A 17,026-nucleotide genomic window follows, 5' to 3' on the forward strand; every position below is an offset into this window, starting at 1 on the left:
TCTACAGGTATACTTTGATGTCGACGGTTCAGCTTTCACAACCTGGTAGTAATTGCTTATCAGGTGTACAAATTTCCGTCACATTTCGCCGTAGTTTAGAATTACATGTAATTCACAGAATCTTACATGAGTCTCAGCACGGTAAAAATTACCATTTAGACCCTGAAAGGGTGACACCTCGTCAAACTAACATACATGGCCATCCTCAGTTGCTATATCTTCTATTGCCGGGTTCGTTTATCTTCATCATCAGTCATGTTGAGTGATCACCCTCTACGTTTTTCACGACTTGTTGATTAGCATCTTTGGGCAAATAGTTACCTTGAAATTATCCAAATCGTAAGGCTTCGCCATACTAGCTCGACCGTGACGTCACAGAATACGAGCTGCTGCACTCGAACGCATTGGAAATGTGTTGCCACACCCCGTACTACCCATATATACATGCATCTTACTCCGTCGGTTCGGAGACACGAGAGAATGCCTGGGTTCAGAGCCCCGTCTGTGGCTGGGTCTAACCTTGTCTACGATTGGGCTCTGTGCATTTCAACAAGTTGACGCCGGGTTTTTCACAAATGAGAGAATAAAGCTGCTGTCTTTTCGAAATAACAGGAATATATGATCAGGCTGACTTTGTGAAACATAAACATGGCGAAGAAAAGAACACATATCGTCAAATAGAGTTGTTGATAATTCCCTGGGTACACTATACACAGTCGCCACAAGCCGTTGCTCAACGAACGTAGTCTGGTAAAGGAACGGACATAAAAGTGAGAAACAAGCGCAATTCGAGATATCGCCCTCCACGGCGTGAACGGGGGTTATACTGTAACTGTTTGTCGTTTCAATAATAATTATTTAATCATCTATTTATTATTTATTTGTTGATTGATGATGAATTAATAAATTAATTCATTTATTTATTATTTATATTTTGTTTGTTTGTTCATTCGTTTATGTCTGATTGCTCACTTGTTTATTTATTCATTGTTCTTTGTTTATTTGCCATTATTTATTTATTATTTATATTTCATCTAAAGTAGGCAAATTATACCAGACCTGCTCAATATTTTTAATGTATATGCGAAAATGCTGATTTCTTTTTCACGACCACTATTCCTTATGTTTCTCTTTTCCAAAATTTGTACTGTACTCGACAGGTGATAGCACTTATAGTATGAAATTAATCGGCATTTATCGAGTACGTCATATATATTGACATAGTTGAGAAATTATCAGCATTATTTAAGCAATAACCCCCGCCGCAGGAGGGTATACACGAGATTTTGGTACAATGTGCGACATATAGCACGAGCCGATATATGGAGCGGATTGTACTAAAATCGAGTGGATACCCGACTTCGGCGGGGATTATTGCTATTGTATTACATCAACTTGTGTGTGTTTGTTGTCTTGCTTGGGTATTTTCATCACTTTAAGTCCTAAATGCAGAAGACGGACGAACACAATGGGAACATCTGATAAATAGGCTTATTCATCAATTAAGTTTCAAGGAGTGAGGCAAAACTTAAGTGTCATAAATAATACAAACAAAAAATCATGTTTGTTTGTTTGTTTTGTTTTATGTGAGCCACTTTTAAGGCAAACAACAAAAGTACTGTTTCAGTCTCAGCTAAATGTTCAATGAATTAGTCAAATGGCACCTCCCTCAGATGCCACCAGAGAACACCATTATGAATCTTGAATGACACCGATTATTGTTGGACCTATGTTGACGTTATATTTGCCCTGGTCCTTCTAGTCTTGAAGGAAACAAACACAGGCAAGAGATGTACCTCGGACAGAGACACGATGAACGAAAAAGCTTACAGAACTGACGAAAAGGCTGAGAAGTTACAATTGTTGACGGAGAAATTGTAATTATCATTAGGCGCTTTAAATAAAAATCTTTCTTTTCCGTCTGCGAGCTAGTAGGTTTACAGAGAAAATCAAGAAAATAAACACAATTTTAACATTTATTACAAACAAAAATATTATTTTTCAAAATGGAATAAAATAAAAAGTGAGCTTGTTAAAACACTTGTGGTTTTTGTCTGTTTTGGTTTTTTCCCTGGCTGGCTGGAAAGTTTTTCAAACATCCGAGGACAGCAAACAAAGAAATTTCTGTAAATGGCCCGACAGACATTAGCACAATCAGACCTCTATACCATGCACCCGCTCTGCCACTGCGGGATTCCATGATCTCTGCATTTCATAAACAGTGATGAACAATATGATGAGCAAACACACAGGCGAATCGGAACAGGATTTAACAGCTGTAAAAAGTTTATTTCATCGATAGAAAACGTGCAAATGTCAAAATAAATAAGTCAAACACAATAAAAAAACCAAAACGTCGGCGTAATTTCATCAAGGAAAATGTTTGCTTATTACACACATTACAATTTTTATTTATCTACAATCAAACAAACATTAAAAACAAAATGTTGACCACTTTAAAATTTGTCAAACATTTGAGAAATTAGCACACTTAAAATTTCTGACAAGTGATCAGCCACGGACAGCTCGCATTACTTGATCAACAGGAATTATCAGGCTCTACAGATGTTGTATTTCAGGGATGAATTTTGACATTTTTGTTGATTTCAAATGACGTAGAGAAGTAGGTCACAGTGCTTGGTGTTCCTAGACTAGCAGTCTTCGGCAACTATCTACTCCATCCTTTGCTTTTCTGTACTCGTTTGAGTTCAAAGAAGAATGTAAAGTTTAGGAAAAAGTGTATATGAGTGACTTAATCTGAAAAACGATGGAAAGTAGTCCGGTGTAAAAAAATTGCTTGGTCAATATTGCAACAGTTATAATTACAACAGGCAAACTCCGCAAGTCCGAAGCGGTGTCCGCGAAATACATATATTAAAGCTGCTCTTTTTTGCAGTAGAAAAATTTGTATATTAGCAAATATGTACAGAGAATTTTTTTTTTCTTTCGAAATCTTAATTTCCATCATAAGTTTTTTTTTGTCAAACAATTTAATCGTAATCATCATAATGTTCTTTTGTCCAGAATCTGTGTAATTGTCACAACCGTTTTCCACTTCTATTGGTGGCAGCTTCCAGCTGAAGTCTTCCAGGTCAGTCTAGTTTATTCATTTGAATGCAACTGCTTCGGTCTGACCTTGTAGTTGTGTTGACCCCGGGAACATTGACCTTCATCACACCGTTGAATTCAGGTCTTCAATTATCGCTGATTGCCGAGAGAAGCAAGACTCGTTACAGTCTATTGGTAAACAAATCAGAAATATCTCCATCAGGCCAAAATAAAAAAAAACGTGTCTCCGGTAACATACCTCTGAAAATTTTGGTAGTAGGACGGAGGATTTTTAACGTACCTTTTTGTTGGCTGAGACCCGTAAAATACAGCTAACTTTATGGAATTGAATCGTAATTTTTGAAAATGCGAAAATAGGCCTAGAGTCGGTCAGCTTACCAGACACACACATATATTTTTACAAGGCCTAAACATCCAATGGTTGCATGTTGAAAAAACATTTTAGTTACCTATTTATTTATTTATTTATTTGCTTATTTATTTATTTTTCTACTTATTTATGTTTGTTTTTTATTGTTATCTTGCTAGTGTGGACTTGTTTAAGCAAGTGTGGTTTTAGTCAATAATTTCCCTTCGAAATGTTGATAATTTGCTAATACCGCTACCGAACAACGATGAACGATTACGTCACACTGCTAGAGAAGGCGGACGGGTCAATATGCAAAACACAGAATGATAAATTTTATCTGTTCGTTTAGTAATATAATTATACCGTCCGAAGCGATTTTTTTCTGAATTTGTTTGTGTCAAGTTGCTTCTAACTTCAAAGACACAGGAAAAAACAAAAGCAAATAAAACGCCTTGGTGGCGTATGTCAAATCATTTTCGTCAAGTCCACCATACCTAGGAATACTCGCAAATGAGTATTAGTTCCGGGCAACATTTTACACAGAAATAACTTGTCTGAATATGGTTTATGATTATTGCTGGTTCACAAAGGTTAAAAATTAGGTTAATCTGTAAATCTTACACACACACACACACATACATACACACATAAATAACACACACACACACACACATATATATATATATATATATATATATATATATATATATATATATATACTAAATATATACTAAAGAGTTTCAATAGCTGCACTTGACACAATAGCTATTTGTCGCATTCAGTCAAAAGACCCGGAGCGACTATCCAGCAAAAGATTAAACAGCAAGTATGTTAGACCCATATAAAATCGCGTCTTGGGCGTTATACCACTAGAAATCAATGTGTTGAGGCCAGACTTGGCTGACTTGCTCCGGAAAACTGTTCACAATCTGAGAAAGAAATTTGCTTTCGAAAGATGCAAATAAAACTTGAATGGTGAAACATGAAATGTCGAGTTTATCTTATAGCGCCACCTAGTGATGAACAACACATAAAAGCACACGTGTACCTTACTTGCTTTGCCATGAACCCCATTCAGAAAGCAGAAGGATACGAACAGCTAAGCTGGTCAAATGATTCTGGAATAAAACAATACAAAAATGTGCGGTTTTTGTTTTAACATGACGTAAATGGAAATGACTGGTTGGCGGTAACGGCGTAACAGTACGACATGCGCTCAGTAGAAAGAGAAATTTTTGTAACAGTTATAAAAGTATACATAAAGAAGTAGATTGATAATGTAGGTACACACGTGGATAAGTAAATACTGTTACAAAATGCACGGTGATCCACATACAGTGTTCTCCCCAGGATTTTTTTACAAGAGGGCGAAGATGTGTTGCGAAGCACCAAAAGCGGCCGCGTAAGCGGTCGCGGCGGGAGGTCAGGAGGGGGGTGTCCCCCTCCTGCCGTTGGAGCTTTTGAAAAACAGAGGTTAAAATGGTGTTATTTGGTGGCACTTGGGGAGTATTTTTTTCAGATTTTTTTCGTATAAAAAACTCAAAGGAAAAGAAATCTGAGACAGTGTTCCACAACTTTTATTCCAGTTCACTGATTTCAATAAAGATTACATTTTTTGAAAACGAAAACATAGCGACAGACATACATTTATTCATCGATGTCAAAATTATCACCATAGCACTCACGTGTTCTCATCCTCCGGCCGAGTCTAAAAATAGGTCGTTTTGCTTTGGGAAGGAATACACAAGCAAAATTCTAACCTCCTATAAAAACTTCAGTGTACTCTGCTGTCCTTGGTTTGGCTCAAGCTCCTTGGCTCAGCTAAGTCAGTTACCTAATGCACGGTCCCTATGGAGGGACCGTGGTTAACGATATACGTTACGGCCTAAGCCATGCAAATATGGCTGCCATCGATAAGTTGCACGTACATGGGCTTATGATCTTGGATGACATCACAAACTCGCGAGATTTGCAAGATCGATGAGAATTACGTTTGCAGCCTGCAGGATCGACGATCACGCTTGCATTTGCTTGTAAATCACTGTCAACTTTTTTTCCCGTATATTTTATTGTTTTATTTTTCAAAAAAAATAAATCTTTTTCATTTCTGGCAAGGGGCGTTCGGAATTTACAAGAGGGCGCCACGCCCCTGTTACCTTATTCAGGGAGAACACTGCCCATACATACATACACATACACACATACACACACTCTACAACATATACACACACATACTGTAATGAAAATCAGCAATCGGTAGCTATTAGATGGTGAACGAGGACAGAGCGGTGAACAAATAGATGACAAGAAGCTTGTTGCTTGGAATCACCGCTGCTTCCCATGTAACCATAGCAATGAAGTTTTCTCTCTGTATGGTCATCCAATGATTTGTCAAAATAAAGCAAAAGCGTAACAACTGTGTTTTTGTAACGCGCGCGTGTGACATAGCATTAAAACCTTGAGATAATTGTGCGAATGGTAAACTCACCATCGAACGCAAACTCAGGTAAATCTTCGTGGTCTGTGGTTGACAAACTGAAACTGCGCAGTCTCCTTGGCGATAATCTCTCTATGATTTCTTGTATCTCAACCTCCACTACACCACCTCCAAGAGCCGTAGCCACGCTGCTCCGGCGGAATCTCTGGCCGCTAAGTTGACCAATCATTTCATGGATGTGTAGCAATTGCCTTAGCAATGATTGGTCTTGCGTTTGCATCATAGTCTACGAACAAAACAACAACAACAGGTCATTAAAAAATCAAGAACAACGAAATTTCACTGTCTCGAGAGAATAGCGCATCGAATGAAATTTTCCTTGTAAAATATCGATTGCAACATAGTGTGCACGATACCCTGTACCAGTTACGTCACTAAGGTCTCACATCCAATCGACATTTGGGTAACTTCGATTACAAGCCGCCCACAGCAATGTTTATATCTTGATTGTTATACTTCACACCTGTGTTTAAAACTTGCTGAGTAGGCGATATATGACGTCAATAAACACTTCTGAATGCAATGATTTTGTTGTGGAGTACACCCGCGTATCTGCAGAAAACATACAAACTGTGTGGTTTCGAAACTTGGGAAATTAATATGCATATGAAATGAAAAAGTTTAAAATTTCCAACATATCGTTCGAAATATAATTAACTTTTATAATTAGACTCAAAAAGTCGCTGTTCATTTTTATAGCGGGGCACATTACCGGGAATTTGTCGATGTTTGAGACCCCGGGCTAAAATGGCAGGTAGTGCGCCTCGAAATTGAAAGACTTACTCTTTTGCAAAAAATTTCGGCAAAGAAACGATAAAAAACAAGCCCTTTCGAAATCAAGCATAAAGACAGAGGTCACCGTGCAAAAATTTGGTACTAACGAAACGAATAACTCAGTATCGACACTTGAAATCAACGTGTCGGTTTTCAAAACATTCAAAACATTCATTAGCTGGGAAAACCATAGTTACACCGTAAGCTTTATAATAAACCCCAACAGGCGGTAAACAATAAATTACTGAAAAAATTTGTGAGTTCAAATATCAGTTCCGAGGCGTATTCTGCCTGAAATGTAAATACCAAGACAATAGAGGGTTTATTTGGCTACAGGTTTCGAATTAAGTCCACACAATTGTTAAGGAGAAAATAATTGTAAGAGTATTGAAATGAATCGCCGATGGGAATGGCATCAAAATGTGTCATACAATATCCTCTCATGAAATACGACTGCACGGCCGGTGTATGATCGCATTAATTGTACATATATGTTGGTCATTGATTGATATACTAGCGACTCTCTTAAACTTGAAAATATACACAGCTGTACTATGATCGCAAAAGAATATGTTGGCTTACTGTACAATACCTACCGACCGACCGACCGACATATATGCATATACACACAACACATACATACATACATACATACATACATACATACATACATACATACATACACACACACACACACACACACACACACACATACATACATACATACATACATACATACATACATACATACATACATACATACATACATACATACATACATACATACATACATACATACATACATACATACTAGTACATAAGCTTACACTAACATGTATTACTCTATTACCATCTGGAATGAGAGGTCCCCTACAGGTAAACTGCAATCCTTCCTCTTTGAGTTCGTGTGGGGGGGGGGGTCGAAAAGCAGTGACAATATCACGTTAGGCTTAGAGATAAAATTTAAAAAACTCACAAGATCTCGTCTCAACATTTCAAGCTGACCCTCGATTCTCTTCTTGGCAGTGGCATAGTCACTCGATGCTGGTAACTTTTCGGAATCTGGCAAAGTCAATTTCCCCTGATCATGGTGCTCGTCTACTTTCGCGTCTTCAACGACGGTGTCGCTACCCGCCTCTCGCTTCTCGCTGACTTTGTCCGTCTTCTCGTGAGTGTCAGCCATTGGTTTATATCCGTCACCTGATCATACACCTATAAACACAATTTGAATGGACAATTAATGTAACTTTACCGTAACTCGATCATGTACCCGTGAGCTCCTTATTACACAGGCAAGGGTGAAGAAATATATATATATATATATATATATATATATATATATATATATATATATATATATATATATATATATATATATATATATATGGAAAACCCTTCAGTTTGGGTCTCGCATCCAGATTTGTGTGGCTTAAATGATCGTCACTTTTGTCCATAACATGTCCATGGCGCCAACATTCTTTGAGAAGGCCGCCCATGCTCACTTGTTCGATATCACAAAAGTCATCATACGCCACGGAGGCATTACAATTTCTTGGAAATTTCCTTTAAAATCGGAACTTGATGACAAGACATTACATGGCATGACATACAAATATATTAGTATGACGCAAATATAACATGACATATATCATGGGATTAATTTTGCGACACCGATCACACGGTGACAGAATACGGTGAAACTTAAATGTAACACGGCACAACGCAAGACGACACAACACCGCCGCATCGAATGGCGGCAACTTTCACTGGTACACGTACGTACCAGTTACTAGAGAACTACTCACGAAGTACAGCCTCAGTTGAGGTTCAAATTTGCCCCATGAAAATTGACAGATTGAACATAGGCAGGACAAATTCTTGGTTATCCGCGAAAAAGGGTTATTTATGGCAGCTGGAATGAGAGTTAAAATATTCCTGTGAACGAGACGTGCATAAAGAATGTATATATTCAACAATCCCAGACCTCGGTGTGTGTCGAGTGACGACACGGTTCAGTGACATCGTCTTCCTGTCGCAGATCTGACGGTGTCAGCGATGTTTCGTCGCTAGGCGAGTAAACACATCACATCGTCAATAGACACTATTTCCACTTCTTCGCCAACATAAAAGCCGGTTGAATTCCAAGAGGGCTGGCTATTTGGTCGTTCGACCATGGTCAATTTAACGAGTAAACACCATGGTCTGACGTAAACAAACATTTATTCAACGTCCGCTCCAAATTAGCAATATGCCGGTTGCAAGTCAAACTTCCGTATTTCTATCGGTTAGTAAACTGTATATGCACCCTGATTTTTAAGTAATATATTATTTTTAATGTATGGATATATGTATTGTTGGACTCTGCAAGTAGCGACAAGTAAAATATCTCGGCGAGCGTGTGAACAAACCCCGGCGGTGGCAGTCCCCGGGTTGGTGGGTACCCATGCTTGTTACCCAAGTTTGAAAAGTACCCCCTTTCCTAGAATATTTCTGAGAAAAACACCCCCTATTTGTGGCAAATCTGGGAGAAATTAGCTGTAAAAAACATACCCCTATTTTCGAAATCTAGGAGGTTAGTATGTTGACTTCCAGGGTTGACCCTGGAGGTTGACTTTGTATACATGTACATACATCACAAATGTTTGTCCTCACCTGATTTTAGTCACATTCATACACAATCATCTTCCTTATCCGTTTGGATCTGGAGTTCTCTGCTGGCTCCTGTGTGACAATACACCTAATCTCGGAGGTTACTCTGAAAAAGTACCCCTTTTTCTCGATTTCACGGACCTAGAATCTCCGAGATGACTGAAGAAAAACACCCCCTTTTCCGTGAATTTGGTAACGCGCATGGGTACCCACCAACCCGGGGACTGCCACCACTGGGGAACAAACTGGCTGCCGATCAAGTAGGCCCTACTTTGCAATTTCAGATGTGATCAGTGCGCTGAACGTTATCTGTAGGATATCAATACTACACTATTACAATGCCACAACCGTATGGTCGTTTTGGCGCCAAAAGACACCCAGTCGGATCGAAAGGGTACGGATTTTGACCTGAGACGGCTGGGAAAAGCCAACGATACGATGACGTCATAATAACTTGATTCACTCGAAATGGCACACAAAAGATATCAGGCCACACTGCTACAAGCGGGATCCTTGTGACCCTGCCAGTGAAGGGCAGACTGCTGTTCACCAAATTCAACCGTTGTAAAATAGACAGTTAAACGATGGTTTTCAAACGGAAATGGTACTGTATTCAAGTTTACAGACGTGACACATCGAGAATAAACAATAACTTAAAAGTTCACCCACTATACGGTATGACTACAGCCTGTATAGCATACTTAAATGTAATTACAACAAACTTCGATTTTATCTCGAGTTAAAGAAAATTAAAGGAAATTCTGAATGAAGACGATTGGTTCATAAAATTCTACATCCACAAATGGCGTACGCAAATAGTCTTGCAAGTTCTCCACTCAAAGATTCGGTCATTTTTGTCGTTCTATCGTAAGGTGACCGTTCCATTTTCTGTTTCTTTCTTTCTTTGATTTGTAAAGATAATCGGGTATTCTTGATGCCCGTATAAATGTCTGTGTCTCATGGTTTTGTTGCGCGTATAACTCGCCTAAGATACGAATACCAGTGGCTTTCTAATTGCGACCCCTGTTCGAATTTGATTCTGACGAAATTTTGGTCAGTTTACACAGCGTCGCTCGAACCTACAACGCGTAAATATGCAGCTCTCTATACACTCTCTATACCTCTTTCCCTCCTGTTGTGGCTGTTGAATAAGAGTGCAGGACGAATGTACCCCTATACAAAATAATCTAAGTGTAGGCCTATATCTGTTGCCTAGGATTTAATTATAGAATTTATCCTCTCATTAGACGTAAAACCATGCCTACATTAAAACAAGCTTGAGTATTTATATATCATAAAAGATCTCATGACGATATTGCGATATTTCACACAGTGATGTTAGAGTACTGTGTTGACATCGCCGGCCTTCGTTATCGTACGACAGCAGTGCACGTGGCCACGGTTCGTACACCTTGCGAATTAAACATTAAAGCAAGCTTAAAAATACTATAGACTCGATGTTTACTTGGAAATCTTCGAACATCCTTCCACAAATAAGAATTCTTCTGAAACTATTGATATGTTGCTCCTTTTTTCTAGAGCGGATATTTCGTGTCTTCAACTTCCGATGACCATGTGGGCGTCCGTTGTCAGGCGTTCGAAGTAGCGTGTGAATGACTCGCCTGGTAATATATGCTCGGTTCAACAAACGTGGAAGAGCGCAAATAATTCTATAAACACTCACAAGCTGGTGGAAATAACTTATTAACTAGCCTACCTGTAGAAGTGGTTGTCAGGGGAAAATGTGTGCCAAATTAGAGCGCGGGAAGACTGACGTTTGAACTCAGAACGAAGCTGTAGTGAACGGCAGATGCTCTGTGTATATTACTGTTCTTACCCAATAAAAATTGAGAGCGCGTAAATCCTGGCGCAGACGAACAGCTCCTGGCGGGAAAATTTCTGCGTGGACTTCGGTGAGGAACACAGGAGCTAAGCAGTCGTGCCGTGCACAGCGTACGGTATTTTGGAGTGTAACTATATTTAGAGAGAACTGGTCCGTTGCTGTTACCGTTAAGTGTCGCTCATGAGAGGGTCAGTGACCCATATTTACCGATGGATATCAGTAGAAATGACGTCATCAGAAGGTGCGTCCATACGCCATTTGAATAAGAAGTTGTTGGAGCAGCTCTCATAGTGTTTTTCTTTCACTTTTTCAGAGTACATCGAGTAGAGTCTTGTAAAACATATCAGAATAGATTTTACTGTGAAAATCTTCCTCTTTTCCTTTCTAAGATGTCCACTCTATCGCTCGTCTGCGATCCCCTCTCTCCCTCTCCACCCTCTCTCTCTCGCACTCTCTCTCTCATTTTGATTAAAACATATTCTATATATCATGAAAAAAGTCTCATCTTGTTTCTGTGAATTAAGATACCGATAGCTACTATACTAGCTATACTTAACTTCTGCCCACGGTTGTGACACCACAAGCTAACTTTAGCTAGCTGTAAAACTTCAGAAGTGACCCCTGGGGTTATTCCTGTAGAACGGTGTAGGGGTGCATGCCGCCCAAATTGGTCACTTTTTCTTGGGGAAAAACTAAATATTGGCCAATAACAAAGGAAATGTTCCAATTCTTTTGGGGAAACATTCGCATGCTATAGAATTGTAACAACCTTGATATATCCCCTTATTTTTATCACGAAATTCCTAACAATTCGTCCATTTGGGGAGTATACGTGTGTAGATGCTTTCAACTTTGGCGGGTCCCCGTACGGAAATATTTAGAGTACCCCTTCCCCCTGCAAGAGACCGCACATCGTCCATCCAGGCCAATGGACCTTAATGAAACTCGTCTTTTAAAGTTTGACCCGACAAAACTACGATCCATCTTCCGTCCGATCGTGTTTTCTAACACGTAAGGTATCAAAGATCAAGATCGCGCGCTTAACTCCTGTAATAATGTTACAATACTCCACTGGTTTTCACATTTTTCTCCTTGTACTTTGAGAGCGAAACTGGCAACTTTCCAAATTCTTTAGTGGAATATGTTGTCAACAAATACGTTATTTCGGGCCACTACTACAACGTTCAGTTGTTATTCAGCAGAAAGTAAATATTCGTTCTTGTCTTAATCTGTGAGTTGACAGTGCCAATGTATGTATGTATGCAATTATATATATATGTATGTATGTATGTATGTATGTATGTATGTATGTATGTATGTATGTATGTATGTATGTATGTATGTATGTACATACGTACGTACATACGTACGTATGTATGTATGTATGTATGTATGTATGTATGTATGTATGTATGTATGTATGTATGTATGTATGTATGTATGTATGTATGTATGTATGTAAGTACGTATGGATGGATGGATGGATGGATGGATTGATTTATGCATGTGTGCGTATCTATGTATTTCTGTATCTATGTAATTATCTATTTTTCTCTCTACGTATCAATGTACCAGTGTGTACAGCACATACAGATATCATGTAAATACTCGCCACTATGTTTGTACAGTGATTTTATGTACAGCACCAAGCAGTAGGTTCGTAACACTGTTGACCACAGGCCATTCAAGTATCATTTAACATTTTATCAGAAACTATTTGTCACCAAGATGTCCTCTGCAAAACCCAAACAAGTACAGGGTAACGTGCATCCAAATGGAACGTCTAAACAATCGGCAAAAGAAGTCGTGCGGCATTCATTGAAGTTTATCAATAAACTGATTGAATTTGTGAAATGACTTAAGATCCATCACCTTAAAAAGCCCTTGAAGACTAAAAGGATGCTTTTCTTGTAGAGTTCCTCACGCAGTTGACGAAATGCACAGCCTATTGTGTTCCAATGGCGCGTGTCTGCTGAAAACTGATCGGCGGGGTTTGACGGTGTCATTATGCAAATATTTAAGAAAACACGGACGACTTGCAATGACTCTCCGAAGTCTATGATATGAACCGCACAATGAACCAGGATTTCGACAACAGGGTGATAGCACTCGATCGTATATCCGCCTTTGGATTCATATTCATGGTCAAATACATCGTATCATGCAAATGAGGCATTCAGATGATTACAAAGTTTTGTGGCGGAGTTCCAATTCTACAAACTCTAACGAAGCCTTTCATAGCTTCAAATTTTCCGATGCCCTCAAATTCTATACAAGATATTTCATATTCTCTAGAGAGATCACCCACTGAGAACCTAAAACTTTGAAATTACCGTGTCCGCTTTGAAGAAGGAATGACAGAAATTCAAATCATGGAAAGCTAAGCTTCTTGAACAATGCATCCCTCAAAGGTTGCTAGTTTTGACGAGAACAACGGGGTCAAAGTTAGATAGCCATAAAAGAAGTGAAAGTCACTAATCAAAGAAGGCGTGTTTCGGTATCACTGAAACTCTAAACCATGTACATAAACATAAATCTGTTCATCATTTCTTTAAGTAGACTGAAAGTTTTTACAAACTGATAACATCACTTTCTTAAGACTACTTTACTCATATAGTGTGTCCTTCGTTACAATAAAAAATCACGTGACCTCGTTATGAAAGCTAAAGAGGCTGTCATTTTTGTTGTTACGTCGAAATGCAAGAGTTCAATCTTAAACATGGGCTGTGAACAATATTAAACGTCATTGTTGATAACGGAATATCGGTTTGGACAAACATCGATCTCAAAAACTAGTCAACAGTATCGCATATCGCCCTCGATTCGTTGTGTTGGAATTTCCGCCTTTTTCAAATGAACAAACTTATGCAGGAAAAAAGAAGACGATGTGTCTAAATCATATAACCACAAAAACAAAATAACTGACATGCTATCAAAAGTGACAGTTGTCCCTCAAAGGCCAAGTACTTAACGTAAGGCGATTTTTCCTATTTCTATTTCTTAATGTCATCTGCAGTTTCTTGTTCTACTTCCCAATGTTGAAATACTCAGCATTCTACTTGTCAACTCAGTCTGTACTTGCATGTGTAAACTGCTTTGTTATTGTTGACGAGTGGATTTTCTATTTCAAACGTGAATTTATGTGTAAACAACAACATAACATTGTACAAGTGTATATACTGTATTTACAAACTGAATCGTGGGTGCCTCTCAGCATCCTTTGGGGGAGTAGAACAAAAATTTGTTATTTACATACAAAACAAAACAGAAATAGTGAAAAAAATCATCAAACGTTACAGCCAGCGGCCCTTGATATTGGTTAACTATCGCTATTTCTGAAATATCATGGCCATTAATCATTTTGAAATTAAACAGTAAACTCAACTTTGACTAAATTCTTTGACAGAATTCTAGTCCGTTTGCGTCAGAGTATGCCATGCAACTGTGAAGTTCAAAAAGTTGAACGACCTTATTATCTTGAACTTCAAGAAAAGTATGTGCTTTTGACTTTGTCTTCCAACCATAGAACACTGTGACCCTGATTTTGATCGTTGAAGATTGGCTTTTTGTTTGTGAACCGACAATGGTCCTATGCTTAGCCTTCAATCACTATCACGCATTCTCGCAAGCCAGAGCAATAATTTCCGCTCCGCTGACCTACGCAAAAATCTCTTGGCGGGTAGCGCTGAGCTGTTGCCGTAAAGAGGCACGTGGTTTACGACGATGCTATCACGGTTCTATTGTATCAATGATATCATGAAGAACGCGAAGTAATGGGGCATGCGCTGTCAAGTTATTAGACGTGTTTGGCGGTCGTCACCATCATATTATCATCATCATCATCATCATCATCATCATCATCATCATCATTATCACTTCATCATCATTATCAGCATCGTCGTCGTCGTCGTCGTCGTCGTCGTCATCATCATCATCATCATCATCGTCGTCGTCATCGTCGTCGTCGTCGTCGTCGTCGTCGCCGTCATCATCATCATCACCACCACACAACAGTAACCACCACTATCACATTCTTTTCGTCTTCGTTTTTATCATCGTCGGCAAGATCGTTTATAACTTGGCAAATACCACCCAGCGATTTATCAAAGACGCAAACTTTTCCAAAGTCACGCTGCACATTCAGTGAACATACAATGCACAATTATTTTGCTCATGACTATGCTGCATTGATAATGACTCATTATCGTCTCGAACAATATTAATTAAAACTCCTAGTGCAAATGGATACATTTATTTTGGAAGTCGAGCATAAATTGGCCTTCTATAATGTTACAAAATCATATTGGCAGGTATTGTCCGACTGTGAAAGGTTCGTATCATATAACTGCCATAACCGGTGCCGTTGAAGTAAGATAATATACTTAACCTACTACAAATAGCGAAATATGTATCAACATGTTAATATCTTGCGAGATTCCTTTACGCCATCTTTCATTGCAAATAAGATAAACACACGTCTTTTGTGGTAAACCAGAACCTATACATATCTACAAATACCGTGTCGCCATGTATGTATGTATGTATGTATGTATGTATGTATGTATGTATGTATGTATGTATGTATGTATGTATGTACTATCTGTTTGTACGTACTATCCGTTTGTATGTGTGTGTCAGTATGCATCTATGTTAATGTATCTATACCAATATCTCTAAGCATAACTTTGGCGTCATACAACTCTGCCGTGCACACTCGGAAATCATGTGACACAAAACTAAAATACGATCGCAACACGATCGGATGTAAACGTTGCTCGGTTTGTTATGGAGACGAGGTTATTATTTTGTTATGATCCTCTACTCTGTTGGGCAACACAACAAGATCTGTCTCACTTCGAATCGGTATATTTGTGTTTGGTAAGAATGTTTGCAAGATGCCAAGAACTTCAATAGCTTGAGGAATTCAGTCCGCAGAAATCGATATTAAAACGTGTTAGCGATTAATACTGCTTGAAAAACTCCAGGATGCCCGGTGTTAATATCAAATATGGTATTCTGGCCGCGTAAGCGATTCCCGAACAAAATTTTGGCGCTCAAAGGGGAACTTGTGAGGCACGTGGGCGTCAGTCGGCGTGTTGTGGTGTTTTATCAGTGCCTAAAACAGGCAAACTTACCGTTCACTGCGGTCCTTCTGACGAGCTTGTTTGCCTGTTCAAGTTGAAGGATTGGAAGTCGGCTAGCATCTGAAAATCGAACTAAGGTTGTGTTGATAATGCTCCATGCATCCTGCACACGCGATTGAGTCATTCAACCCCAGTGACCAAAGTCGAGGTCACTGATTTTCCATGGATTCCCCAAGTAAACAACTTCCAACGCTTCCTGCGTTTGATACCGTCCGCGTCCTTTGGTGACCCCGCCATCAATTATTCATAGCTACGCTCTCGTGTTCAGATTCGGCCGGTTGGAGCTCATTAAGATGCAAATTGGCTTGTATTATACTTCTACCATGGAGGTAAGATAGATGTTCTGTAATCTCTTCACACTGAGAGCCATGACAGGCCACTGGCCACACCCATTATTCAATAAAGAAGGCAGACATCTTTGTCAGCGCCTAATCGAACATAACAAACTCCTGTATGTGCTGTATCTGACTGACCAGTAAATTTCGCGTTGATAGTCCAAAGACTGACAATAAAATTTCAAGGTATTTTTCATTTCCTTACAGGATGTCATTCATCAATATTTGTATTATTATGGCGCAATTGCAACAAGCAAACAAGGTTTTCGAAAAATATTCTTCCGCCGCGAAAAGAAGAAATGCGACCTCATTTGATGATAGTTTCTGAGAGGGGCGTTTAGAGTTAATTTCATACTTAATAGTGTA

The 17,026-nt window shown here is 39.0% G+C and overlaps 1 protein-coding gene across 15 annotated transcripts; it reads right to left on the reverse strand.

Moving 5' to 3' along the window:
- Positions 1 to 2,265: 2,265 nt before the first annotated feature.
- On the reverse strand, positions 2,266 to 16,566 carry LOC139117888 (uncharacterized). 15 transcript variants are annotated; one of them, XM_070681196.1, is made up of 5 exons: positions 16,317 to 16,565; positions 7,666 to 7,901; positions 5,907 to 6,141; positions 4,472 to 4,536; positions 2,266 to 3,237 (listed from the first exon to the last, which is right to left on the reverse strand). In XM_070681196.1, exons 2-4 carry the CDS (start codon positions 7,870 to 7,872, stop codon positions 4,493 to 4,495), a joined length of 486 nt encoding a protein of 161 aa, XP_070537297.1. In that variant the 5' UTR covers positions 7,873 to 7,901; positions 16,317 to 16,565; the 3' UTR covers positions 2,266 to 3,237; positions 4,472 to 4,492. The 15 variants fall into 15 exon arrangements, with proteins under 15 accessions (XP_070537297.1, XP_070537279.1, XP_070537314.1 ...); XM_070681178.1 differs by having other exon boundaries at positions 4,467 to 4,536; XM_070681213.1 differs by lacking the exon at positions 16,317 to 16,565 and adding an exon at positions 11,176 to 11,377.
- Between the last annotated feature and the right edge of the window lie 460 nt (positions 16,567 to 17,026).

Source organism: Ptychodera flava, chromosome 2, assembly GCF_041260155.1.
Source record: "Ptychodera flava strain L36383 chromosome 2, AS_Pfla_20210202, whole genome shotgun sequence".
Taxonomy (NCBI): Eukaryota; Metazoa; Hemichordata; class Enteropneusta; family Ptychoderidae; genus Ptychodera; species Ptychodera flava.

What these genes read in the sequence shown, in the direction of transcription:
- LOC139117888 (XM_070681124.1), bottom strand. Translation starts at nt 7,872, where the DNA reads ATGGCTGACACTCACGAGAAGACGGACAAAGTCAGCGAGAAGCGAGAG. An exon ending in AAATGTTGAGACGAGATCTT is followed by an intron (nt 6,142 to 7,665) that starts GTGAGTTTTTTA and finishes TTTTGTTCGTAG; the next exon opens with ACTATGATGCAAACGCAAGA. An exon ending in ACCTGAGTTTGCGTTCGATG is followed by an intron (nt 3,238 to 5,906) that starts GTGAGTTTACCA and finishes GTTTACCAATAG; the next exon opens with ACTGTAACGAGTCTTGCTTC.